The sequence below is a fragment of the Antechinus flavipes genome, chromosome 1 (genome assembly GCF_016432865.1).
Source record: "Antechinus flavipes isolate AdamAnt ecotype Samford, QLD, Australia chromosome 1, AdamAnt_v2, whole genome shotgun sequence".
Classification (NCBI taxonomy): domain Eukaryota; kingdom Metazoa; phylum Chordata; class Mammalia; order Dasyuromorphia; family Dasyuridae; genus Antechinus; species Antechinus flavipes.
In genome coordinates, this window is record NC_067398.1 from 311,432,555 (window position 1) to 311,458,419 (window position 25,865).

At 49.2% G+C, this 25,865-nt stretch overlaps 1 protein-coding gene across 3 annotated transcripts in view; it reads left to right on the forward strand.

The window, feature by feature from the left end:
• TLN1 (talin 1) overlaps positions 1 to 24,689 on the forward strand; it is a 38,321-nt gene extending 13,632 nt beyond the window's left edge. For 2 of the 3 annotated variants that reach the window (XM_051964999.1, XM_051965006.1), the window contains exons 9-58: positions 34 to 138; positions 395 to 550; positions 958 to 1,059; positions 1,244 to 1,320; positions 1,819 to 1,999; positions 2,134 to 2,247; positions 2,351 to 2,459; positions 2,603 to 2,811; positions 3,036 to 3,134; positions 3,435 to 3,485; positions 4,059 to 4,226; positions 4,491 to 4,785; positions 5,446 to 5,612; positions 8,168 to 8,296; positions 8,556 to 8,672; positions 8,830 to 8,943; positions 9,287 to 9,421; positions 9,649 to 9,777; positions 9,957 to 10,059; positions 10,177 to 10,385; positions 10,891 to 11,010; positions 11,293 to 11,490; positions 11,763 to 11,902; positions 12,196 to 12,289; positions 12,449 to 12,538; positions 12,631 to 12,753; positions 13,431 to 13,574; positions 14,044 to 14,205; positions 14,431 to 14,571; positions 14,698 to 14,879; positions 14,999 to 15,131; positions 15,441 to 15,542; positions 15,623 to 15,793; positions 15,888 to 16,037; positions 16,161 to 16,262; positions 16,344 to 16,463; positions 18,136 to 18,282; positions 18,383 to 18,549; positions 18,724 to 18,907; positions 18,988 to 19,113; positions 19,196 to 19,312; positions 21,531 to 21,716; positions 21,811 to 21,918; positions 22,500 to 22,605; positions 22,834 to 22,958; positions 23,048 to 23,173; positions 23,292 to 23,354; positions 23,474 to 23,656; positions 23,839 to 23,967; positions 24,087 to 24,689. In XM_051964999.1, the coding sequence (XP_051820959.1) occupies positions 34 to 138; positions 395 to 550; positions 958 to 1,059; positions 1,244 to 1,320; positions 1,819 to 1,999; positions 2,134 to 2,247; positions 2,351 to 2,459; positions 2,603 to 2,811; positions 3,036 to 3,134; positions 3,435 to 3,485; positions 4,059 to 4,226; positions 4,491 to 4,785; positions 5,446 to 5,612; positions 8,168 to 8,296; positions 8,556 to 8,672; positions 8,830 to 8,943; positions 9,287 to 9,421; positions 9,649 to 9,777; positions 9,957 to 10,059; positions 10,177 to 10,385; positions 10,891 to 11,010; positions 11,293 to 11,490; positions 11,763 to 11,902; positions 12,196 to 12,289; positions 12,449 to 12,538; positions 12,631 to 12,753; positions 13,431 to 13,574; positions 14,044 to 14,205; positions 14,431 to 14,571; positions 14,698 to 14,879; positions 14,999 to 15,131; positions 15,441 to 15,542; positions 15,623 to 15,793; positions 15,888 to 16,037; positions 16,161 to 16,262; positions 16,344 to 16,463; positions 18,136 to 18,282; positions 18,383 to 18,549; positions 18,724 to 18,907; positions 18,988 to 19,113; positions 19,196 to 19,312; positions 21,531 to 21,716; positions 21,811 to 21,918; positions 22,500 to 22,605; positions 22,834 to 22,958; positions 23,048 to 23,173; positions 23,292 to 23,354; positions 23,474 to 23,656; positions 23,839 to 23,967; positions 24,087 to 24,218 (6,840 nt within the window). In that variant the 3' untranslated portion in view covers positions 24,219 to 24,689. The remainder of the gene's footprint in view (positions 1 to 33; positions 139 to 394; positions 551 to 957; positions 1,060 to 1,243; positions 1,321 to 1,818; positions 2,000 to 2,133; positions 2,248 to 2,350; positions 2,460 to 2,602; positions 2,812 to 3,035; positions 3,135 to 3,434; positions 3,486 to 4,058; positions 4,227 to 4,490; positions 4,786 to 5,445; positions 5,613 to 8,167; positions 8,297 to 8,555; positions 8,673 to 8,829; positions 8,944 to 9,286; positions 9,422 to 9,648; positions 9,778 to 9,956; positions 10,060 to 10,176; positions 10,386 to 10,890; positions 11,011 to 11,292; positions 11,491 to 11,762; positions 11,903 to 12,195; positions 12,290 to 12,448; positions 12,539 to 12,630; positions 12,754 to 13,430; positions 13,575 to 14,043; positions 14,206 to 14,430; positions 14,572 to 14,697; positions 14,880 to 14,998; positions 15,132 to 15,440; positions 15,543 to 15,622; positions 15,794 to 15,887; positions 16,038 to 16,160; positions 16,263 to 16,343; positions 16,464 to 18,135; positions 18,283 to 18,382; positions 18,550 to 18,723; positions 18,908 to 18,987; positions 19,114 to 19,195; positions 19,313 to 21,530; positions 21,717 to 21,810; positions 21,919 to 22,499; positions 22,606 to 22,833; positions 22,959 to 23,047; positions 23,174 to 23,291; positions 23,355 to 23,473; positions 23,657 to 23,838; positions 23,968 to 24,086) is intronic. The other variant, XM_051965017.1, reaches the window with a different exon arrangement.
• Positions 24,690 to 25,865: the final 1,176 nt, after the last annotated feature.

A 25,865-nucleotide genomic window follows, 5' to 3' on the forward strand; every position in this document is an offset into this window, starting at 1 on the left:
ATGCCATCACCCCTCATTTCCCCATGCCCCTAGGCCCACAAGAATTGCGGGCAGATGAGTGAGATTGAAGCGAAGGTGCGTTATGTGAAGCTTGCCCGCTCCCTCAAGACGTATGGTGTTTCCTTCTTCCTGGTCAAGGTCAGTACTGAACATCCTTTTCCATTGCCTGACTGACTTCTCACTCTTTCCTATCTACCTCAACCTCTGGAAACTCCCTGTTCTTTACTTGCCTCCCTCTCAACAGTAATCTAACAGATTGCTCTCCACAGATCCTCTTCCTTTTACTGTGCCCCACCTTGGCTTTCTACCCTCTCCCTTGCCTCTCTGCCTCCACCTTACAATTTCTTCCCAGCTCTGCATCTGACTTTTTGCTTGTCCTTCTGACCTTTGACAGGAGAAAATGAAGGGTAAAAACAAGCTGGTTCCTCGGCTACTGGGTATCACCAAAGAATGTGTAATGAGAGTGGATGAGAAGACCAAGGAGGTGATCCAGGAGTGGAATCTTACTAATATCAAGCGCTGGGCTGCCTCTCCAAAGAGCTTCACTCTGGTGAGAGGCCATTTAAGGATAGAGGAAATCTGTGGTGACTCACAGAAGAAAACCCCAGGGAGATTGGGAATGGGAGGGAACCAAGAAGAAGACAGCCATATTGGATGTGTCCTTGTCTGGGTAGATGACAGCTCTAAAGTGCAGCCCCAGTGAAGAGACTTAGGGGTCATGGGTTGTCAAGTTCAACCTTTGTCACCCTAACAAGAGGCAGGACATTTAGACTGAAAGGCAGCACTCTGCATAGTGAATGTGTATGAGCTCAAGGGAATGAAGAAGTGAGTGCTCCCAGCGCACAAGAGATGTGGACTTCCCAGCTAAGTTTGAGGATTGGAGGACCCCCCACCCTGTCTTCTCCTACTTTGTATATACCCAGGGCCTCTCCTGAACCACCCACATTCTGCCCCCAGGATTTTGGAGATTACCAGGATGGCTACTACTCTGTGCAGACAACAGAAGGAGAGCAGATTGCTCAGCTCATCGCCGGTTATATTGATATCATCCTTAAAAAGGTGAAGACCTCATACTCTTTATTTCCACAAACCTGAATCTTCCACTTCCATCTAGAAGGCAAGAAAAGCCCAGGATCTTAAGGAATCAGACTGGTTGGGGCTAGAAAAGAAGCTCCTTGTTTCCTTGCCATTTCCCCTTCCTCATCTGACTTCTTTCTTCCCTGGGGCTGCTTTCTCTTTGCAGAAGAAGAGCAAGGATCATTTTGGCCTGGAAGGAGATGAAGAATCTACCATGTTGGAGGACTCGGTGTCTCCCAAGAAGTATGCAGTGAGGGGGGCATTTGGGAAAGAAACCCCATTTGTCAAAGAGGGAGGGGCCTATATTTATAATACTCCTGGAAAATTGGTCTCTGGGATCATAATAGTAGAGAGTTGGATTTAGAGGTTCTCTAAGCCAATGTCCTCCTGACATATGAGCTCCTTCTGTAATGCCAGTGCAGACTAGAGGGAGAAGACCTGTCTGTTGAAAGTAGGGATGGGAGGAGCCTATGTATCTTATCTGTCATTTTCTCCAACTTGTCTCCCTAAGTTTCCCCCCAAGTGGGAGTGTGACCAAGAGGGAAACACAATAGGTGATACAGAGTATGAGAACCTGTAGCACTTAAGTCCCAGCTCCAGTGACAAGTTATATAAAGCAGTAAAACTTGGAAGAAGGTGAAATATTTTCTGAGTCTCTTAGTTCATGTCTCCTACTTAGTTATATTGGTATGTGAGATGTCAATCAAAAGTTTATGATGTCTTCCTTCACCAACTTTTCAGGTCCACGGTCCTGCAACAGCAATATAACCGAGTAGGAAGGGTGGAACATGGTTCTGTGGCCCTGCCTGCTATTATGCGCTCTGGAGCTTCTGGCCCTGAGAACTTCCAGGTGGGCAGCATGCCACCTGCTCAGCAGCAGATCACTAGTGGCCAAATGCACCGTGGGCACATGCCCCCCTTGGTAAGAGCCTCATGTCTCCAGATCTTTTCCCTATCTCCCTGTTGTACTTCTTGTGTTCTTTCTCCCCATCCCTTCCTTATCTCCCTTGCTTTTCTTCCATATCTTTTTTGTTCATCCTTTTTCTTGCCTCTTAGACTTCAGCCCAACAGGCGCTCACTGGTACCATCAACTCCAGCATGCAGGCTGTGCAGGCTGCCCAGGCCACCTTGGACGACTTTGAGACTCTTCCTCCACTTGGCCAGGATGCTGTGAGTGTGGGGAAGGACCTGGGCACAGAAGGGTGGGCACACTCAAATTCCAGCAATGGATCTTGAGGCCAAAAGTGTTTCTTTCTCTCATACTCTTGCTCAGGCATCCAAGGCCTGGCGGAAAAACAAGATGGATGAATCAAAACATGAGATCCACTCTCAAGTGGATGCTATCACAGCCGGAACTGCCTCTGTAGTGAACCTGACCGCAGGTGCGATGGTCAAGAATTTTTAGTCCTGCTTGAATATATGATAAAATGTAGCTAGGGATGAAGAAGGGCAGATTTTACTGTGTTTGTTTTACTGTCAGTTTGCTGAGTATTCTGTTCCTGACACAAGTTCTTTTTTGCCCTAGGAGATCCCGCAGAGACTGACTACACAGCTGTAGGCTGTGCAGTGACTACAATCTCTTCCAACTTGACTGAGATGTCCCGTGGTGTAAAGATGCTAGCTGCTCTGCTGGAAGATGAAGGGGGAAGTGGGCGGCCCCTGCTACAGGCAGCTAAAGGCCTGGCAGGGGCTGTGTCAGAACTGCTGCGAAGTGCCCAGCCAGCCAGTGCTGAGGTCAGGGACTGGAAAGGTTGGGTGGCATTAGACAGGCCACAGGTTTGTGGTCATATCTGAATTGGTATTTGGTACCTAGTTAGCCACTTCCATAGTTAATGAAGGGTTCGAGATTATGACGAAGGGAGGAACAGGCTATTTGGATATGGGACATAGGACTGGGTTTGGTGACCATGTTTTAGACAGAATGTGGGTGGCAGCTGACCAGTGCCTGGTTTCCTCAGCCTCGTCAGAACCTGCTACAGGCTGCTGGAAATGTGGGACAGGCCAGTGGAGAACTTCTGCAGCAAATTGGAGAGAGTGACACTGACCCACACTTCCAGGTAGGTTACACCAAACTCTCTGAATACCACCCTTAGTCCCTACCAAGGAGATTTTCCCTTATGCCCCTTAATCCCAATCCTGCTTCTGATGAATGAGCCCCTGGTACCTGCTTTCTGGCCCCAGAATCCAGCCCTTAAAATGCAAATTAACTTAGTCCCTGTCCTTCCCACCTGCAATCCTGTTGTTTTGTCCCCATCATTGGGGGCAGTTTTAACCTTCCACCCCACCCACCCTTTAGACTTAACCCACCTCCACATCTATTTCTCCAGCTGACCTTTTTTCCCCAATTTCCCATGCAGATGTTTGCGCCCAGAGGGTCTGGGGTTCGATTGCCCCCTGACCCCCCTACGGTAATGGCCCCCTAACCTGGGCCTTCTCATCTCTGTCCTCACTGAGCCGTATACACTCGACTGATACTCCTTGCCCCCTCCCCCCATTACAAAGTGGGAAGAAGAGGAAAGGACAGAATAATGGGAGATGAGAGGAACTGAGCACAAAAGTTAGGGAGGAAAAGAAATGGAATAATAGAGGAGAACAAATGGGGCTTTGCCCCCTCAAAGAAGTGACAGAAGTGTTAAAAGTAGGAACAACTACCTCCCTTCACCCCATGCACATATGGAATACTTGTCCCTGTCCCCATCACTGTCCGAGTGTATCCGCCTCATACATCTTTCCCTTTGGTTTGGGGTCTTCTAATGATAGAAGCTTTTATCTCCTTGCTGGGGTTTCTCCTCTTTGTATGGGTTCTGTCCTGCTTGAGGCTCCAGATTTGCTTTAGAGGATGATCTGGTGGCTGGTGGTTTCTGCATACTATCTTATGATCAGGGTCAACAGGGACATTGATCAACTTCTACCTTGGGTGCCTTGGAGTCATGGGGTAAAGGGGATTAGGTAGGACCATGCTAATTACTGTTTCCCCATAGGACATGCTGATGCAGCTGGCCAAAGCAGTGGCCAGTGCTGCGGCTGCACTGGTCCTTAAGGCCAAGAGTGTTGCCCAACGGACAGAGGACTCAGGATTGCAGACCCAGGTTATTGCTGCAGCTACACAGTGTGCCCTGTCCACATCCCAGCTTGTGGCCTGTACCAAGGTGAGTCCAAAAGGGCACTATCAGCTGCAAGATAGGGCAGGTTGTAATGCTCTCTTTCATACTAAGAACTCGACCCTATTAAATGACTTCCCCTTTTCCCATCCTCTTTGTGGTCCTTTCAGGTGGTCCCACTATCTCTCTGTGCCCTCCTAATTCCCTGCTGCCATTGTCCCCTCACTCCACACCCACCTCCTTCACCTTAGAGTTTCCACAGTTCATGTTCCTTCCTTCAGCCAATGATCCTGATGCCCATTCTGTCTGTAGGTGGTGGCACCCACAATCAGTTCACCTGTGTGCCAGGAGCAGCTGGTGGAGGCTGGGCGGTTGGTGGCTAAGGCTGTGGAGGGCTGTGTGGCAGCATCCCAGGCAGCCACAGAAGATGGGTCGCTGCTTCGGGGTGTAGGAGCAGCAGCTACAGCTGTAACCCAGGCCTTGAATGAGCTGCTACAGCACGTAAGAGCCCATGCCACAGGAGGGCGCCCTGCTGGACGCTATGATCAAGCCACGGATACCATCCTCACTGTCACAGAGAACATCTTTAGCTCCATGGGTGATGCTGGTGAGAACATCCATGGCACTACCTCGATCCTTATGTCTTTACCCAGTAAAGATAACCTTTCCTTAAGACTCCCTTCTCCTGAGAGATACCTCTATAGGACACCAGAAAACTTGTTTCCCCAAGATCCCTGCTAAGGACCCTCTCCAAACATTCCCAGTAAGACCCCTTCTGGTTTAAAGCACACAGAGAGATCCTTAAGAAAACTATTCCTAGTTATCCTTAACAGGTTCCCTCTGAAGATCTTTAATAACCTTGCTCTCATATTCTCTCACAATATTCCCATATGGCCTCTCAGAATCTTCCTCTCCCCACTGTGAGAGAGACTACTTAAAAATGAAGGAATTGGAATAGTTGACCCCTTCAGTCTTTCTCAGCTCTAAATCTACAATCTTATGACTTTTTCTTTGGTATTTACCCTGGAGACTTCCAGATACCTTCCTTTTCCTACTCCCTGAGCCCACTGAGATTCCCTCTTCCTCATGAAATGGATTTCAGGACTCCTCAACCTGTTTCAGCCTAAACTAGAGGGGAAAATGGTCCCAGAAAGGTCACTTATGTGACCTTAAATTCCTCTCCCCTGTACTTTCCCAGAAAGTCCTTTCTCCCTTTGTCCCCTAGCTCCAGCCTCCCCATGCTGAACCACATCATTGACTCTTTCAGGAGAGATGGTTCGACAAGCCCGAATTCTGGCCCAAGCAACCTCTGACCTGGTCAATGCCATCAAAGCTGATGCTGAGGGAGAGAGTGACCTGGAAAATTCACGAAAGCTGCTCAGTGCTGCCAAAATCCTGGCTGATGCCACAGCGAAGATGGTGGAAGCTGCCAAGGTATTGCTTCAAGATTCTAATGGGCAGCTCCACTGGGTGGTTTATTTCCTGTAGGCAGAATTTTATCCAGACCCAGGAAGAAAATAGAGGACAGATAGCTGTGTGACTCTGGATAAGTCACTTAACCCCAATTGCCTCAAAAAAAAAAAAAAAAATTGAAGACAGAAGAGAGGCAGCCATTGGTCTAAGGTAGGCTTGCTAAGAAAAGGCATCCTCAGGATAGGGCCATGGCTTTCAGGTCTAAAGGCCAGACTTCCTAGTAACAGTCTCTCCCCGTTCAGAGCACTGCAGTGTGCAGAAAGTGCTCCCTCACTGCAGCCCAGAAAGGGAATGCAGAGATTATTGTCCTTGTTGTGCAGGTGAGAAAATGGATGCTCAGAGAAATTAAATGGGCCTGCCCCATAGTATGAGGAGCCTAGGGCTCATTCTGTCACTCCCCATATAGAAAGCAATATGAATGAAGTCAAAGTGCCCATTTTAAATGTGGGAGAAGAGGGAGACTTAAGCTCCCAGGCAGCTCTTTAAAACTATTAAAATCATAGAGGTGGTGCTGCCTGCATTGCAGAAGGAGTTTCTTCATTGGGGAGACCTCTAGTCCAATGAAATCACAAATCTTATCCCTGTCTCTGTTCCTAACAAGAGAATACTCATTTGAGTACTGAAAGAATCTAAGGGCATACTTTCTATCAGTACAGATCTTAGCCCTTCTATGTTGTTGGGTCATTCAGTCATGATCTGACTCTTCATGACTCAATTTCTTTCTTGACAAAGACACTAGAGTTTTGCCATTTCTTCTAAGGAAACTGAGGCAAACAGAGTTAAATGATTTGCTATGGGTTACATAGATAGGAAGGTTTCAGAAATCTGAAACCAAATTTAAACTCAGGGGTCTTCCAGGCCCAGCCATCTGTCCACTGAGCTACCTAACTGCCTCCTCCATGCATGAATAGACAATGAGTTGTGGCCAAAAAAAGAAAAATCATCATGTGATGGCCTCCCTTCTGTTAAGGAGCCTCTCCAAGTTTGGGTGACCTGGTTATGAAGCCTGCCCAGCACTGTCATTCTGATCACAATTTATTCTCTGCTGGCATAGCCTCCAGGAAACAGGTCACCTCCAGGCTAGAGACTTAGGGGTGGAAGCCTTAGTAGGGGATGACTTTCCTGGAGGACTGTGGGAATAAGTAAAGAAAACCAACAAAAAAGGAAGAGGAAAGTTTATAAAGGTTTCACAAATGCTCACAGGGAAACTGTTTTACACCCCTAGGCAGCATAAACTCCCCAGGGACACTTTTAGCACTAGGCTAACTCCCAGTCACACTTTTCTTCTCCTCCCAGGCTTAGCCCATCTTCACTCTTCTTAATCACTATCCTCTGATGTTGAGTTTCTCTATCATGCCCATTGTAGAATAAGAACATGTTTCTCAGCTTTTCCACCCCCTATGTTTAAGACAGGTACACAAGGCTTTCAAGATTTGCTAAGGGTTTTTACTCCCCATAACTCACGATAGAAAAATGGAGGGGAAAATTAGAGAAAGGAAACTCTAAAGGGGTTAATGGAAATAAGTATGAGGTAAAAAAATAACAGGTAAGGGAAAAGTTACTATAAAATTACAAGAAGTTTCACTGTTGGGGTGATTCATTTAGATTGTAAATGAAGCTAGGACTAACCTCTTGTACTTCCTCTCTTGGCTGCCTCACTTGATTGATCTTGTTCATCTCTGAAAGCTGCTAACTCAGTACCAATAATGAGACTGGACACACACACACACACATCATTTTTCAACATTCAGGATAAGTACAAGATGGTAGTATTATGGTGTCATACAAACTGTACAGAACCCAAGGGTCAAGATACAGGTTCTAATACAGACTCATCCACTAATTCTGCAACCTTGAGTTTCTTCATTTATAAAATAAAACATCTGAATTAGGTCTAAAGTTTTAAAATATGAATCTCTCAAGGCTTTTCCAGCTTTGCCATTCTAAGATTTTATAAATGAGATTCATTTACATTTCAGGAAATGACTCTTTCTTGATACTTTCCCATTTTACTTAGAAGGTCATTTTAGGACATGTCCTGATAACACCATACCCAGTTCTACCTGTTTGGTTTGAGGAGAGAGAGGAGGCAGTATAAAGCAGGTTGAGCTAATACTCTTTCTTACCTTTTTGGGAGAAGTGGGGATTGCATTCTGTATATTCTTTCTGTCTTTTTGTTGATGTTCTAGAAGTTTTTTAATGGAAGTTAGTGGGACCTAAAGGTGACAGAGTTGGGTTGTTAATAGTTGCTAGGGACTGATAAAGGATTTATTCAGATTACACAAAGAAGCTTAATCTCCTTGGATTTCCTGATTTTTTCCTCTCTGGCCAAAGCAGACAGAGTCCCCAAGACTTTTCTTCAAAGATACCAAGGGAAAGATAGATTGAGGTGAGGTCAGTCAGAGAAGACTTCATGGAGGAGACAAGTTTTGAAATGGTAGAGATATGCATGATCAGAGAGCCATTACTAGCATAGGGTAATGGAAAGAATCTGTTCATTTATCCCTAAATCTCAGGGGGCAGCTGCCCACCCTGACAGTGAGGAGCAGCAGCAGCGGCTTCGGGAGGCAGCAGAAGGCTTGCGCATGGCAACTAATGCAGCTGCCCAGAATGCCATCAAGAAGAAGCTTGTGCAGCGGCTGGAGGTCAGGGGGAGAGAAGAATGGGGGAGGACATAGGGATGTAAAAGAGGAACTGTGGGAATGAAGGGGAAGGCTTGGGCACAAGAGATAAGGAAAGACACAGTGATAAAGAACTTAGAGAAGGAGTCAGAAGAGAGGAAGCCATGGGATGTTTGGAGAAGACTGAGCAGGGGTTCGAGAGAGGAAGAGTACACTGTGAGATAGGTGGATCAGAATCACTCCTGATGGGAGGGGACTGGTCCTGACTGCTTTCTCCCTGCAGCATGCAGCCAAACAGGCTGCAGCCTCAGCTACCCAGACCATTGCAGCTGCCCAGCATGCAGCTTCGGCTCCCAAGGCCCCCGCAGGCCCCCAGCCCCTGCTCGTGCAGAGCTGCAAGGTGAGAGCTCAGCAAGCCTTGAGGGGTGGGGAGTAGGAAAAAGGGTGGGAGGTGGTCACCCCATTCCCCCATCTGTAATAAAGGGGTTAGGAGAGTCTCCTGACACCGTCTCATTCAGTGGGGGATAGGACTGATAACACTCTCCTGTGCCTCTCAGGCTGTGGCAGAACAGATCCCACTGCTGGTGCAGGGTGTCCGAGGAAGCCAAGCCCAGCCCGACAGCCCCAGTGCCCAACTTGCCCTCATTGCTGCCAGCCAGAGCTTCCTACAGGTATGGAGCCCTCTCTCCTCACTATCATGCTATGTCAAGTACTAGCCCTTTTCTCTTGCCCCTTCAGAATCCTTTTAAAACTGGTTTCCCTGCAACCAAAGCTTCCTTAGGACTGCCTTTCATATACTTCCTTCAAAAACCGGGGACTCTCCTTTAAGACATTTCAAAGCTTGCTCTATACATGTATTGTCCATCATGGAGTACTGTCCCTCTGTAACAGCGAAGGATGGTACCCTCACACTAGGCCTTCTCCTTTGTGAGGATAGTGTCCTTGCTGCCTCCCCCATCCCTCAGAAGAATGGTATCTGCGGTCTCATGGTGTCACCCCTATTTCTCCCTCCAGCCTGGAGGAAAGATGGTCTCGGCGGCAAAGGCTTCAGTCCCCACAATTCAGGATCAGGCATCAGCCATGCAGCTGAGTCAGTGTGCCAAGACACTTGGCACTGCCCTGGCAGAGCTCCGCACTGCTGCTCAGAAGGTATGATGGTTTGGACATCATGCATGCTGAGGGAGGGAACAGAAGAGACTCGGGTAGGGATGCAGGAAATAGGAATAGCTGGGAGCTCAGAAGCTACAGTGAGGGGATATGCTAGATGGATTGGGGGCAGGGGCAGCATTCTGAAGCTTTAGTGGAGCTCTTCCCCAATGTCTGACAACCTCATCCCCACCATGGTCCCTGTCTTCACTCAGTTCTTCCTTTTATAGGCTCAGGAGGCATGTGGTCCCCTGGAAATGGACTCTGCATTGAGCCTGGTACAGAGCCTGGAGCGTGACCTGCAGGAAATAAAGGCAGCAGCTAGAGATGGCAAACTCAAGCCCCTCCCTGGGGAGACGGTGAGGACCACCATATCATAAACCAAATTGTATTTCCAGCCCCGGATTCTCAGACTGTCCCTCCAACTTCTTAAATATCTTACATCTTATTTTCAACTTCCTTGATCTTTCCCCAGCTCAGGGTGACTCCAGTTCCCCTCATAGAGGCCTCCTGAGTTTTCTCAGTTTCTCTCTTCCAGATGGAGAAATGTGCACAGGATCTGGGGAATAGCACCAAGGCTGTGAGCTCCTCCATTGCCCAGCTCCTGGGGGAGGTGGCCCAGGGCAATGAGAACTATGCAGGTATGTGCACAGGAGCGGCTAAGGAAGTGGTGATGGGAGAGCAGAGAGCCACATGGGTGTGAGAGCAGAGGGACAAGCAGGGGTTCTGGCACAGATCCAGGGGTCTTCTTCCTCCAGGCATCGCAGCACGAGATGTGGCCGGAGGACTACGTGCATTGGCCCAAGCGGCAAGAGGAGTTGCAGCCTTGACATCAGAACCCGCAGTCCAGGCAGCAGTGCTTGACACAGCCAGTGATGTCCTGGATAAGGCCAGCAGCCTTATTGATGAGGCCAAGAAAGCGGCTGGCCGGCCTGGGGACCCTGAGAGCCAGCAGCGACTAGCCCAGGTCAGGTGCAGAGAGAAGGTAGCCTTCCCTGTGGGTCACTGGCCAACTCCTCTCTTAGGTGCACAGATACAAGCTTGTCCTTTGGAGAATAGAAGCCTCTTCAGCCCCTGCATCCTCCTCCCCCCCTTTTCCCTTCTCTTCCCTCCCCCGTGCCTCAGCTCAAACAGGACAATTCCTTAAGGCTGTTTAATAAGGAGCTGGTCCCCTCATGAGCTGCTTCTCTGACTCCTGTTTGTCCACATTGTTGGTCTTTGTCAAATTATGACCAGTGCTTGGCTAAACACTATAGAGTAGCACTTTCAAGGTCACCCAGTCTCGTTCTCTACAAAGCTTAGAGCAGTTTCTTCAGTACCATTTGATTGGTCTAACTTCAGTTTCTCTTGCTATAGATCCCCTTGCCTGCTCTACCATCAGTCAAAATGAAACTATTGATTACTCCTCTCCTGTGCAGAGTGGAGGAACCCCTGGGGTATTTCCACAGTAATATCTGTCTCTCCTCTTCTAGGTGGCAAAAGCAGTGACCCAGGCTCTGAACCGCTGTGTCAGCTGCCTGCCGGGCCAGCGTGATGTGGACAATGCCTTGAGAGCCGTTGGAGATGCCAGCAAGCGCCTGCTGAGTGACTCAGTGAGGAAGGGGAATGGGTGGGAGAGGAAAGAGGCTGACACCCCAAGCCTCTGGCACATCGAAGCTCCTTTATTTGCCCAGGGAATCACCCCTTCCTTCTGCCCCCATTTCATCTCTCTCCAGCTTTCCCTGACTTCAGTAAGACACAGTCATCCTCTTGTCTGTCATTTCTATCCTCATTTTCCCCAAGTTCTCTTCCTTTAGACTTCCACAGTTCACCTTTTCTCTATCCACCCTTTGTCCCTCAACTACCCCTTTTACATTCTTTGTGTCCCCCTCCAGCTTCCCCCAAGCACTGGGACTTTTCAAGAAGCTCAAAGCCGATTGAATGAAGCAGCTGCCGGACTGAACCAAGCAGCCACAGAGTTGGTACAGGCCTCAAGGGGCACCCCCCAGGATTTGGCAAGAGCTTCTGGCCGCTTTGGACAAGACTTCAACACCTTCTTGGAAGCAGGCGTGGAGATGGCTGGACAGGCTCCGGTATGAAAAACAGGATACCAGGATTGGCACCACAGTTTCCTCTGGGATACAGAGGACACCTGGCTGATCATAGGTTAGGGGAGAAATGTCTGAATAGAAGAAGCATTTTGTGGGACACAGACTGCTGCTCCCCTAGCTTTATACCTGGCCCTCACTTTCACAAGAAGCCCAAACCCCCTATACACATCTTATACACTCATACACTTTCTCTCAAGGAAAGGGATAAGACCAGAAAACATGACACTTCCTCTTCTCTTTCAATCATTGGACAGAGCCAAGAGGACCAGGCCCAAGTGGTATCCAACCTGAAGGGCATTTCCATGTCATCAAGCAAACTACTACTGGCAGCTAAGGCCTTATCCACAGACCCTGCTGCTCCTAACCTTAAGAGTCAGCTGGCTGCAGCTGCCCGGTATGGAGGAATGAACTGTGGGCTGGGCTCAATACTGGACTGTACCTGGGTGGTGAAGTCAGAGAAGTCTAGATTTAGCTAAAGGCTGGTGGAAGGACAGAATGAAAATTGAGTGGAGATCAAATCTAGCCTTGTCCCTTGGGATGGAGGAAGGAATAAGATAGATTCATAAGAGACGTCTTGGTTCATCCAATGTAAAAGGCAAAAAGAATGAATTAGATGGAAGTGAGATAGGAATTCCTGGGTTGGGGAGATACAGGAATGACATCTGTGTTTGTCTGTCTCCATCCAAGGGCTGTGACTGATAGCATCAACCAGCTCATCACCATGTGTACCCAGCAAGCACCAGGGCAAAAAGAGTGTGACAATGCTCTTCGGGAGCTGGAGGTAAGGACTCAGATCAAGAAGTTGGTGTGAGAAAGAGAAAGCTGTCTTGGGGTGCAGGAAGTTGATGATACTCATAGATAAAAATGGAGATGAGGTGGGGGACAAGTCGAAGAAATTAAGACTTTCATGCCCTTGTTCTTTCTCCCTACCTCACCCTAGACTGTACGAGAACTCCTGGAAAACCCAGCCCAGCCCATTAATGACATGTCCTACTTTGGCTGCCTAGATAGCGTCATGGAGAACTCTAAGGTATGTGGAAAGGACCCAACGGAATGATTGGGCCAAAAGCCCAATCTACCTAGTCTGCTCTCTGAAGGTTGGATCTGATATGTGTTTTCTAGGTTCTGGGTGAAGCCATGACTGGAATTTCCCAAAATGCCAAGAACAGCAATCTACCTGAGTTTGGAGAAGCCATCCGCACAGCCTCCAAAGCCCTGTGTGGCTTCACAGAGGCAGCTGCTCAGGTAAGCTCCCCTGTCTGGCCAAGCTCCCTCCTGCCCAGCCTGCTGCCCTGAATCCCTCCACTCCCATCCCTAGCCCAGGAGCTCTGGGGCCTGACAAAAAACTCTCACACCCTGGCATGTTCCCCAGCCATCACAAGAAGAGTGGAGTTGGCAACATCACCAAGCTCTCCGCAGAGTATTACTGCTCCCTTGGGTCAGAACTATATGGATCAAATGACTCCTTGCCACAAAGATAACCTAGAGTTTCTAAGCTCACAAACCATCTACTCCATCAAAATGAAACAAAATCAAAATCAAGTTACAGCAGTAACAATTTACAGCATAAACTATCTCTAGTTATCGCTTGCACAGCAAATTTAAATGGATACAAGTTAGACTGATTTGAAAAGAAATACAAGCACATCAGTGCAGTAGCTTCTTAATTACATTTCCATTCTTATCAGTTACTTCTTGGTCTTGATGTCCCCAACAAGGGATTCATGTGAAAGACAGCAACATGCTTCCCTTTGGACCTTTTACTCTCTGCATTTAGGCTATTTCACTTAGGGGAGAAGATTGGCTTCTGTAGCCAAGTCGCTTATCCTTCCTGTATGAAAAGGATACCAGAGACAGTTTGTTAGTTAATTACACCTGAGCCCTTATCTTTCACTCCAACCTTCTTTGTCTTTCTCCCCCAGGCTGCATACCTCGTGGGCATCTCAGACCCCAACAGCCAAGCAGGACAGCAGGGGCTAGTGGAACCCACCCAGTTCGCCAGAGCTAACCAGGCAATTCAGATGGCTTGTCAAAGTCTAGGGGAGCCTGGCTGCACTCAGGCCCAGGTAACTTGGGAAAGAGGCCCAAGGCTGGTGGGCGGCAGGGTCATGTCCTAAGGACAATAGCCCATACAACAAATAGGGCAGCAGAGGGCAAGCATAAAAAGTCTGTAGCACCAAGGAGGAAAAGGAGCTGATAAAGAGACAACAGCCTCGGCCCCTCTCTAGTCACAATACCTTCTGATTGGTGTCCATTTGTGTTGTCTGGTCTGCCTTCCACCATAACAGAAGGGGTGTGTAGGTTCCTATTACCAGTGGCTTATCCATCATCCACTAAATAAGAAAGAGGACCCAGGTTCTGATTTATGCCTGCCTAAATATCTGAAATTTTGGGCAAGAAACCTTAGTTCTGAAAGCTCAGTTTCCTCCTTTGTAAACTGAAGGGGAGGGATTCAGTTATTTCCAAAATCTCAACCAGATTTGAATTGTTATCTGTGATTCATTGTGCCTTTTTCTTGGGTGTCTGCATCCCCAGGTGCTCTCTGCAGCCACTATTGTGGCTAAACACACCTCTGCCCTGTGTAACAGCTGCCGTCTGGCCTCTGCCCGCACAGCCAACCCTACAGCCAAGCGGCAGTTTGTCCAATCAGCCAAGGAGGTGGCCAACAGCACTGCCAACCTTGTCAAGACCATCAAGGTTTTCATGGCCATAGTCCCCCTAGTTCTCCTCTCTTGGTCCCCACCCAGTCTCCTTTCTCTGCTTCTGCTTTCTATGTACCTGTATATACTGATGTATGCTAATTTTTCTACTCTCTCTTCTCACAGACATCCCTCCTCCCCCCCACCTCAGAATCTAAGATGGGGGAGATTTCTTTGCACACTCTGTTTTTAATACCCCAAACTCTGCCTCCCCAATCCTCAGGCACTGGATGGGGCTTTCACTGAAGAGAATCGGGCCCAGTGCCGAGCAGCCACAGCCCCCCTGCTGGAGGCTGTGGACAACCTGAGTGCCTTTGCAGCCAACCCTGAGTTCTCTAGCATCCCTGCCCAGATCAGCCCTGAGGTAAGGGGGAGGAAGAAGAGGGCCTGGGCAGATGGCCCTCCGGCATTCATTCCCCTCTTTGTCTGAGCATGGTACTCTTCTCCTTTCCATGGGACACCTCTCCGATCATTTGCTCTTTCTTCCCAGGGTCGAGCTGCTATGGAGCCCATTGTGATCTCAGCTAAAACCATGTTAGAGAGTGCAGGAGGACTGATCCAAACAGCCCGGGCACTAGCAGTCAATCCCCGAGACCCCCCTCGCTGGTCAGTACTGGCTGGACACTCTCGTACAGTCTCGGACTCCATAAAGAAGCTCATCACCAGTATGAGGTAGGATCACAGAGGGGAGAAAAGGAGGTTCCTCATTGGTGCCCTGAAGAACACAGTGACATGTTGGGTGGATGTGGAGATGAGGAGGGAACTGACTTAAGAGGATGTGGCCTTCCCAGGGACAAGGCTCCAGGTCAGCGGGAATGTGAGGCAGCCATTGCAGCCCTGAATAGCTGTCTTCGAGATCTAGACCAGGCGTCCCTTGCTGCTGTCAGCCAGCAGCTTGCTCCTCGAGAAGGCATCTCACAAGAGGTAAGAGGGAGGGTCACATTCCATTAAAGTTACAAAGGGCAGGCCATGATATGGTATGTCAAAAAGCAGCATAGCTCCCAGAGAAGAGAAAGTTGGGAGGCTGAGGGAAGTGGCAAGATAAGGGGGTGAATCCAGTTTAGGAAAAGAATAGGAGAGGTCAATATAGACCTAAGGGTTGAAGGATCAGATGCTCTAAGAGTCCCATGTCTCCTTCCCTGACTCAGCCCTAGGTTCTCTCCAGCATCGCCCCTCTGTCACTCTGTCCTGGGTCAGTAGTAAGTGCTGACGCTGCAGAGTCCTTCTTTCCAGGCCTTGCACACTCAGATGCTGACTGCAGTACAAGAGATCTCCCACCTCATTGAGCCACTGGCCAGTGCTGCCCGAGCTGAGGCCTCCCAGCTGGGTCACAAGGTACCTGGGAAGGGGGAATTAAGGGAAGGCTCCTGGGATCTTCTCTGCCCAGGCTGACCTCTCACCTTGCTCTGCCTCAGGTGTCCCAGATGGCTCAGTACTTTGAACCTCTCACCCTGGCTGCCGTGGGCGCCGCCTCCAAGACGCTGAGTCACCCCCAGCAGATGGCACTGTTAGACCAGACCAAGACACTGGCAGAGTCTGCCCTCCAGCTGCTCTACACAGCCAAAGAGGCAGGGGGCAACCCCAAGGTATGGAAATGGAAAGCGAGGGGTCCAGGAAGTAGAAGAAGGACTCTTCTCACTTCTGCTCTCTCTGTTTTTCTTTTTTCTGATCCCTAAACAGCAAGCAGCCCACACTCAGGAGGCTCTAGAAGAGGCTGTACAAATGGTAACAGAAGCTGTGGAAGACCTGACGGCCACACTCAATGAGGCAGCCAGTGCAGCCGGCGTGGTGGGGGGCATGGTGGATTCCATCACGCAAGCAATTAACCAGGTGCACACATTAGTGGGGTATGAGGCTCCATACCCAAAGTAGGGACTTTGGACTGGGATAATTTACTGGCTCAGCCAAAAGCAGGCTCTGAACTCCCATTTCCCCTTCCCTCCCTTGTCCTAGCTTGATGAGGGGCCAATGGGAGAGCCAGATGGTTCCTTTGTGGACTACCAGACAACCATGGTACGGACGGCCAAAGCCATTGCAGTCAACGTACAGGAGATGGTGAGTGTGGGAGACACTGGGGTGAGCCTGGGGAGGGAGCAGGGAAGAATGTCTTACTGAGACCTCTGCTCCTCTTCCCAGGTGACCAAGTCAAGTACCAGCCCAGAGGAGCTCGGCCCTCTGGCCAACCAGCTGACCAGTGATTATGGCCGCCTTGCCCTACAAGCCAAGCCTGCAGCCATGGCTGCTGAAAATGAGGAGGTAATGGGGGTAACAACTGAACCCTGAGTGATGGGATCTCCCCTTTATAACCCCAGCCTATGAAACGCTGTCACATTATCCACTTTATGTCAACTTGTCATAAGTCTCCTCTGTGATACCCCCTCCACGTACCTTATTTACCACCCCCCAGCCCCAGCCTAAAGTAACAGACTGGGACATCCTCCATGCCTTGGCTACCACCCAAGGACTTGTGCTTCCTTCTAAAGCATTGTCTCATCCTTTTTCTGGAGACTAAATACTCGCAGGTCAGTCATTATCAAAGTAATAAGAAGTTCTTTTTGCTATAAGTAACAAATGATCTGGACACACGCAGACTCCTCAGGCCATCAGACAAATGAGATCATACAGCCTGTTCTAGCTTAGGCCCCATCTCACTTAAATCTATTGATTCTGAGTTCCTGTTGCAACATTACATTTTCCCACACCCTTCTGAGCCCTGGGGTTTTCTCTCCCTGGGAGAGAACTTCTTCCCCATCCACTATCCACATTTATTACTGAACTCTGCAGTTGTGTGTCCATGAGCCTAGTAAGTTTTCTCGTGTAAGAATTTTCTGTCTATAAGGTCTAGGAAAATAGAGGTCATGGGTTGTTTGGGATGGTTGGTTTTTTTCAAACCCTCAAACATAGCTTGTGCCCTGCATTAACTACTGTGACTCTCCCTTCTTCCCCAAGAAATCTAGCTCACATTTTTACTTTGTCCTGCTTGCTTCTATTCCCAGTCCTACAAAGCTCTCTAGAAGCCTCTGAGCACCTGTGAAAGGGTTTTTTCCCCCTTAATTTTATCTAGTCCCTGTCGCACCAGCCAGCTCCGGGTACCTGTGCATTCCCCTGTCACCTGCTACTGCTTTCCCAGCCACCATCTCTTTTCTCTGTGTGATGCAATTGGAAAAGTGTATTGGAATCTCAGTCCTGGTACTTAGTGGCCTGTGACTGGCAGCTAGGTGGCGCTGTGGATAGAGTGCCAGGCCTAGAGTCAGAAGACCTGAGTCCAAATGTGGCTCCTGACATTCACCAGCTGTGTGAGCCTGGGCAAGTCAGTTCACCCTATTTGCCTCAGTTTCCCCTCTGTAAAATAAGCTGGAGAAAGAAATGGCAAACTACTCCAGTGTCTTTGCCAAGAAAACCTCAAATGGGGTTACAAAGAATCAGACAAGAGTGAACAGTAAGACACTGCAAATCACATAACCTCTCTGAAAGGAGAGGAATGACCCGTTTGCTTTTTTCCTCAAAGGATTATTGTGAGAAAGGCTCTTGGTAAACTTTAAAAAATTCTGCATACATGTGCATGACTATTGTTACCTAATGTTCAGTCAGCTTGGACTCATGGTCCTTCTATCTCATCATTCTCAACTTCTTCCCCATCCACTGTCCACATTTATTACTGAACTCTGCAGTTGTGTGCCCATGAGCCTAGTAAGTTTTCTCGTGTAAGAATTTTCTGTCTATAAGGTAACAAGTCTAGGAAAATAGAGGTCATGGGTTGTTTGGGATGGTTGGTTTTTTTCAAAACCTCAAACATAGCTTGTGCCCTGCATTAACTACTGTGACTGTTCTGTGACCTGCCAAGTATCTCTGTATGTTCTTGTGCCCTTTTCCTTCTATATGAATTTCTCAGTGTTCCCTGTACATTTCCCCTTGCGTGTGCTCACAGATTGGTGCCCACATCAAACACCGAGTGCAGGAGCTGGGCCATGGCTGTGCAGCCCTGGTCACAAAGGCAGGTGCCCTGCAGTGTAGCCCTAGCGATGCCTACACCAGAAAAGAACTCATGGAGTGTGCCCGGCGTGTATCTGAGAAGGTAATCTCCCCAGGCGCTGTGTTCCTTAACACCACAGCTATGGGAGGTCCTGTTGCTGCATCAGAAACCAGATGGCTCTGTCCTCTCCCAACACATTCAGGTCTCCCACGTTCTGGCCGCCCTCCAAGCTGGAAACCGTGGCACCCAAGCTTGCATCACAGCAGCCAGTGCAGTGTCTGGCATTATTGCTGACCTTGACACCACCATCATGTTTGCCACAGCAGGAACGCTCAACCGTGAGGGCGCCGAGACTTTTGCAGATCACCGGTGAGGAGAACCTGGGGAAAAGAGGGGGCCAGGGTAGTTTGGATGATAGACCGACAAGGGAGCCAACGTAATAAGAGAACCAAGAGAAGGGGAGGGACGAGAACTGGAATGAGTGGGGGGACAGGGACAGGACAGGAAGCACTGAGTCAGGCCTTACCTTGATTTTCCACTCAGGGAGGGCATCCTGAAGACTGCAAAAGCATTGGTAGAGGACACAAAAGTCCTGGTACAGAATGCAGCCGCAAGCCAGGAGAAGCTGGCCCAGGCTGCCCAGTCCTCCGTGGGCACCATTACACGTTTGGCTGATGTAGTCAAGCTTGGTGCAGCCAGCCTGGGTGCTGAGGACCCTGAGACCCAGGTATCTGTCCAATCCCATTCCTTGCCTTGGCCAAACTCCCCCACTATCGCTCTGAACTACAGCTTCTCATTCCACAATAGGTGGTCCTGATCAATGCAGTTAAGGATGTGGCCAAGGCTCTGGGTGACCTCATCAGTGCCACCAAGGCCGCAGCAGGCAAAGTGGGAGATGACCCTGCTGTGTGGCAGCTGAAGAACTCTGCTAAGGTGGGTAAGGAAGGAGCAGTGGGAGAAGAAAGGGGACAGGAAGGGCAGGTCCTCACACTCCTCCCATGCCCAACTCCCCCAGGTGATGGTGACCAATGTGACATCTCTGCTCAAGACCGTGAAAGCCGTGGAGGACGAGGCCACCAAAGGCACCCGGGCTCTGGAAGCTACAACAGAACACATTCGGCAGGAGCTGGCGGTGAGCAGATCTGGGGCTTGTTAAATTAACCCAGAGCCTCCACGCAGTCCCCCAGAAGGCCACCTCCAGATCTAGGCACACACTAATAGTGCTTTCTTTACATCAGATTGAATCTGCCACATTCACTTCTTAAGTTTCTGTCCCCTGTCATTTCACTCTCCCAAATGACTTTTGACTGCCATGCCCAGTCTTCACATTCTTTGTCATCCAGAATCCACGACACTGTTGACCAAGACTCTCCTGCTTAAAGCCTTTTTCCTTTGGCTTCCATAATATCACAGGATCCTGTTTAGCTGCTTCTTATCTGATCATTTTTTCTTTGTCTCCATTTGCCAAGGTTATGTGCTGGGTTATCTATGGTTTTATATACGATTATATGTATGTTTGTACATATTATATGTGTGTGTCTGAATATATGCATGTATGTATACATGTGTTTGTACATATTCATGTGCATACACAGACATGAACATACTCTCCCTTGATGATTTCATCCTACTCCCATGGTTTCAGCTTTCGTCTCCATTCAATGATCTTCCCAGAACATGTACTCTACCAACTTCTCTCCAAGTTCTAGAGCTACATAGCCATCAACATCTGGTTGTAACCTCAACACATTCAGAAGTCATCATCTTCTCTCCTCCTCTGACTCCCCTATTTTTGCTAATTGTACCACCATCTTCTCAATGTCCAAACTCAAAAGCATCAGTAAACTTGACACTCTCTCTCTCTCTCTCTCTCTCTCTCTCTCACTCACTCTCACTCACTCTCTTTCTCCCAGCCCCAACCCATCCCATTTCTTTTTCTCCCTCTCTTCCTTACCCCTCTCCACATGTATAATTATCTGCCAGGTTTTATTGATACTTTTCAAAATCTCTCAATCCATTCCCATCTTCTCATTCATTCTTGCTGCTGGCATCCTGGCCCATTCAAACCATCATTGCCCTCTGGTCTGAGCCTTTTCTGTTAGTCCCCTAATCAGCCTTCTTAACTACCCCCTCTCCCCAATCCTCCTACCCACAGCTGCTAAATTAATCTTCCCGATTACTCACCTTACTTCCCTGCTTAGAGATTTTCACTGACTCTCCATTGCTTATCCGATCAAGTTCAGCCACTTTATCCTTCTTTTCAAGACCCTGAACATGATCCAAATCCCCCTCTAACTCCTTACACAGACCCTAGCCTCCAGCCAAACCAAACAGCATCCTCAGCATTTTCTGAGCATAACCAAGGCTCTCCAAGGGCTGTGCCCTTGTACATGTCATTTCCTCTACCTGAAATGCCCTCTTCTCCCTGAAAAGCTCACCTGTTGCTCCTGGCCTGTACAAAGTACTCAGACTGTACTAATTGCTGGGGATACAAAGGAAGGTGTAAAAATAATAACTGCCCTCAAGGAGCTTACAGTCTATAGAGAATAATGGAAGGAAATCTCAAAGGGGTAAGGCACTAACAACTGGGGAGACTAGGAAAGACCACCTGAAGCATTTAATCAAATACCTTTTAGTCAATAGAGCAAGTGGAAACTAAACTATGAAAGTTTTCTTCCTAATACTATCCTATAATCAGTCTCCACACACCAACCTCTAATCCCCCTGCTTTTCTAAACCCTATCTGTCCTCTTTGGATATTCTCTTGTGGCACTTCACAGTAAATTGACTTTGAGTACCTCAGAATATTTTTTTAAAGGCAAGAAAGGGTTTATTTTTAGGAATGTTATATGTCTTTTCTTCTTTAATTGACTTTAATACTTTTCTTATGAATGGGGACCATTCATCATTATATCGGTTTAAGTTTCAACAAAATATGTGTCATTCAAATACAAATCCTTTCATTCTTTGTATTTGCATTTAGGTGCCTAGCATAGGGTCTGTCAACTGAGTAAGTGCTTACTGAGTATTAGCTAATTGCTAATGCCCAGTAAATGTTATTGAATAAATTGATGAATCCACATGCCCAGCACCAGTAATTACTCTAGAGGCCCTGAGAACTGATTCATTGGTTCTTCATTAGAATCCAGGGACAAGAAGAGTGGATTTGGAGGGCTTGGCTTCGATCTTGGCACTATTCCTTGACTCTCTGACCTTGGACACAAATCACTTTCTCATTCTCATTTTACTTCTTTGGGTTTCATTAGCTTTAGGCTCTCCTTGATCTCTAGAACAGGGATTTGAATATCCGGACACTGCTGCATCACTTTTCATGACTGTCCTCTGTACAGGTTTTCTGTTCCCCAGAGCCCCCTGCCAAGACCTCCACCCCAGAGGATTTTATACGAATGACCAAAGGTATCACCATGGCTACCGCTAAAGCTGTCGCCGCGGGCAACTCTTGTCGGCAGGAAGACGTCATTGCCACAGCCAACCTGAGCCGCCGAGCCATAGCTGACATGCTGCGGGCCTGCAAGGTGTGCTGGTGGGAGAACGGTGTCCCAGTTGGGGAGCAGATAGCTTGGCGGTGGAATGTTCCTGACATTGACTGTTTTTTCTCCCAACAAACAGGAGGCTGCCTATCACCCTGAAGTGGCCCCTGAAGTACGCCTCCGGGCCTTACACTATGGCCGGGAGTGTGCCAATGGCTACCTCGAGCTACTGGACCATGTGCTACTGGTGAGGGAGGAACTTCTGGGCTTCTGACCACCTTCTGCACCTCCCCTCCACTGGACCCCCTGAGCCACTCTCCCTCCCAACTTCCCCCTGCCCCCACGTGTCATGGCCAGCTGTCACTCATGTGACTTTTCCCAAGTCCCTATTCTACAGAGTTCCTGATAGCTTCTGAATGTCATAGCCCTCACAGACCAAGAGTCTGTACCACTGTCACCTTCTCTTCTTTCACTTCTGTCTCCATCCGTGCCCCATCTGTCCTCCCCCTCTGCATATACACATTCTTTTTCCTCTTTCACTGTGCTCACTCATTTCTTTTCTCTTCATTCTTCTTGATCTTTGTCAGCCGGTGAGTGCCTCTTTGAGGTTCTGCCTGGAGGACCTGTGAGGGCATAATAGTTGGAGGGTTTGCTGTGATGTGTCTTGAAGGGGGCATGGTGTGTGTATATATGTGGGGGGGGGTCAGGGGGCAGAGGAATAAAGATTGGGGGGGCGATGAATAATGGGGGAGGGGTATGAGGAAGTGGAGGGTGGAGAATTGGTTGGGCAGGACTTGGGGTTTAATTCCTATGTAACCACCACCACAGACCCTACAGAAACCGAGCCCAGAACTGAAACAGCAGTTAACAGGACATTCCAAGCGTGTGGCCGGCTCCGTCACTGAGCTCATCCAAGCTGCCGAGGCCATGAAGGGTAAGGAAGGATGTAGGGTCAGAGTGGGAAGCAGTCCTGCAGCTTGGCATGTGCTACCCCCTCATTGGGGCTCATTGAGCCACTCAGATCCAGAAAGAAATAGGGTTTTCTTCCAATCCCCAGCTCACCAACTCACTAAGTTTCCCACAAAAAGCCCAGATCTGTGGCTCAGTGGCCTGGGTTCACTCCCCTCTCTGTTGCTTTGCCCTCATCCTCTTCCTCTTCTAGGAACAGAATGGGTAGATCCTGAGGACCCCACGGTCATTGCTGAAAATGAACTCCTGGGAGCTGCAGCGGCCATTGAGGCAGCAGCCAAGAAGCTAGAACAGCTCAAGCCCCGGGCCAAGCCCAAGGTCAGTCCTTCCCTCTGGCCTCTGCCAGCAGCCCCTGTCCCATCACATTCGTCTTCTGTCAGATACACTTCAATCATTTTCCACTGCAGGAAGCAGATGAATCGCTGAATTTTGAAGAGCAGATCCTAGAAGCAGCCAAGTCCATCGCAGCTGCAACCAGTGCCCTGGTGAAGGCAGCCTCTGCTGCCCAGAGGGAATTGGTGGCTCAGGGGAAGGTAAGGTCTCATGGAAGGACACAGTGTGGCTAGATATATTAGTTTCATCGTCCATTCCCCTCATCTGACTTGGACAGAGTGGGGCATTAAACACCCTTTCGTATCTCTCTCCCCACAGGTGGGTGCCATCCCAGCCAATGCATTGGATGATGGGCAGTGGTCTCAGGGCCTCATTTCTGCTGTGAGTACCCAGGATGCATGGGGCTTTAGGGCATGGAGGGCAGCAGTTATTCTCTAGGATGGGGTCCTGGAGATGAGTGGGCAGAGTTGGATCTGACTGAGTTCCTCCGCCCACTCCAGGCCCGGATGGTGGCTGCTGCCACCAACAATCTGTGTGAGGCAGCCAATGCAGCTGTGCAGGGTCACGCCAGCCAGGAGAAGCTCATCTCATCTGCCAAGCAGGTGGCTGCCTCCACAGCCCAGCTGCTCGTGGCCTGCAAAGTCAAGGCTGATCAGGATTCGGAGGCCATGAAGCGCCTGCAGGTGAGAGCCCTGTGGGAAAGAAAGGAGAAGTCTTCCCTCCTTACCCGCTGGAGCACAAGGCAGCTGCTTGGCTTGCATTGCTCTGGACTATCACCCAAAGACCCCACCCATCTGCGTCTAGGATACCCTTAGACCACCCCATCTCTCTGATACATCCTCATCTTGATCCATCCCCCTCCCAGGCGGCTGGCAATGCGGTGAAGCGAGCCTCAGACAACCTGGTGAAGGCAGCACAGAAGGCTGCAGCCTTTGAAGACCAAGAGAACGAGACTGTTGTGGTGAAGGAAAGGATGGTTGGAGGCATTGCCCAGGTGAGAGCTCCCTCGGGGCTTTTTTTCCTCTGGGAGAGGAATGAGTGGAGAGAACAGTTAGTTCCCAAAGGCAGCCCCTCCCCCTGCACTGAGCCAGCTCTTCCTCTTCCTCCCCACAGATAATTGCCGCCCAAGAGGAGATGCTTCGGAAAGAGCGGGAGCTGGAAGAAGCTCGGAAGAAGCTAGCCCAGATCCGACAGCAGCAGTACAAGTTCCTGCCTTCAGAGCTGCGGGATGAAGGACAACATTGAGGGCTAGAACTTCTATTTAACGCAGACCTAGGCCAGAGACTGTACCCAACTGCCTACAGCCCAAAGCCTCTTGCTCCAAAAGGAGTCTATCCCCAGCGCTCCCAAAGTGCCTGCCTCCCCCGGGGCTGGGCCTTGCCTGGCCCCACTGCACGTCCCCTTGCCCCTTCCCTTTCCAAGTGCCTTCGTGCCCTGGGGATAAACCTGGGGGTCCCCTAAGTGCCTATTCCTTCTCAGAGTATTAACGCTCGCTCCAAGAGTATTAACGTTGCTGCACCTCGCACTGCAGGGGCTGCACCAGCCCCAGCCTCGCCCTCAGTGGCTCGCAGCCAGTCCCCACCAGCCTTGGCTCCGCTCACCTTTTTTGATACTGTTCCCTCTATCCTAGCCATGTGTGGGGGCTGTAGGGGTCACCACCTTCCCACGTACCCCAAAACAGGTCACCCCCCCCAAATAAAGGTGGTTCCACTGCCAGCTCCTACCTGGTTCTCTGAATCACTATCCTCTGCCCAAGGAAGCTGGAGCCTCACCAGGGCAGCCAGATAGCGTGGATTAGTTGTAGAGGGGAGGGACTAGGCCTCCAGATATGTTGACTGGACCAGAAAGCTGCCCCCATACCTGGGCACATCTAGCCTGGATGATTCAAACCAAAGGCTTGTCACCTTTTTTATCTTGTGATTTTTCCTGCCTCCCCCATCATCATAGCCATACCCTGTATCATCCATCCCCTCCTGTGCCCTGTTTCATGCTCCCAGGGATAAGCATCTACCCAGTGCTCTGTATCTTTGCTTTTCCATACCATTATCACCCCCACTTCAACCATGTCTGCAACCTCTAACAAGTCATCAGTTTATTAGACCTGAGAAAGTGGGTGGTAGAGAATACCAAGATGGCCCTGAAGGAACTAAGTTTGACTCCCAGCTCTTCTATTTAATGACCATGCAGCCATGACATAGGGGAAGTCCTGAACTTCGGTCAGGAAGACTTGGGCTAGAATCCCAACTCTGACACTCAACTAGCTGGATGACCCCTGGGCAAGTCCTCAATGAACTTTATCCAGGGGATGAGCAGCTGGGCTTTGGACTTCTTGGTTTTCTCCTTGCTCACCATTCTGCTGCCCATCACCACCCAAACTGGCTTCATCTGCCACTGGTCTCTCAAACCTCTGGCACACCGATGTCCCCGGTTATTCAGAAAGCACTCGGTCAGCTTTTACTGCGCAAACTTGTGCACTGTATAAAAAATGATGCCTGAACCCTGGGTAGTGTGGCAGGAGAAAGGCAAGCATGAAAAACACTGAGGCAGAGAATGGGAAGTACACATTGCAAAGTTTTGGGAACTCTTGTTAGAGGGAATAGGAAATTTAGATAAGATGCCATCTCAGCCTTCAAAAAGCTTACCCTCTTAATAAGAGAATTGAGGTGCACGCAGCTAGCTATAACACAAACCATATGGCAAAATAGGGGAGAGTTGCCAAATTGTGGAATGGACATCACTGACTCAGGGCATCATGGGAAGTTTTATGAAGGAAAATTGCATTTTAAAGGGATAGTAGGAATTAAATAGGTAAAAAGGGAGGGCATACCAGACACAATAGTGAGCAAAGACAGAGGCAGAAGTGTGTCAGAGTAGACCTATTTGGTGGAAGCA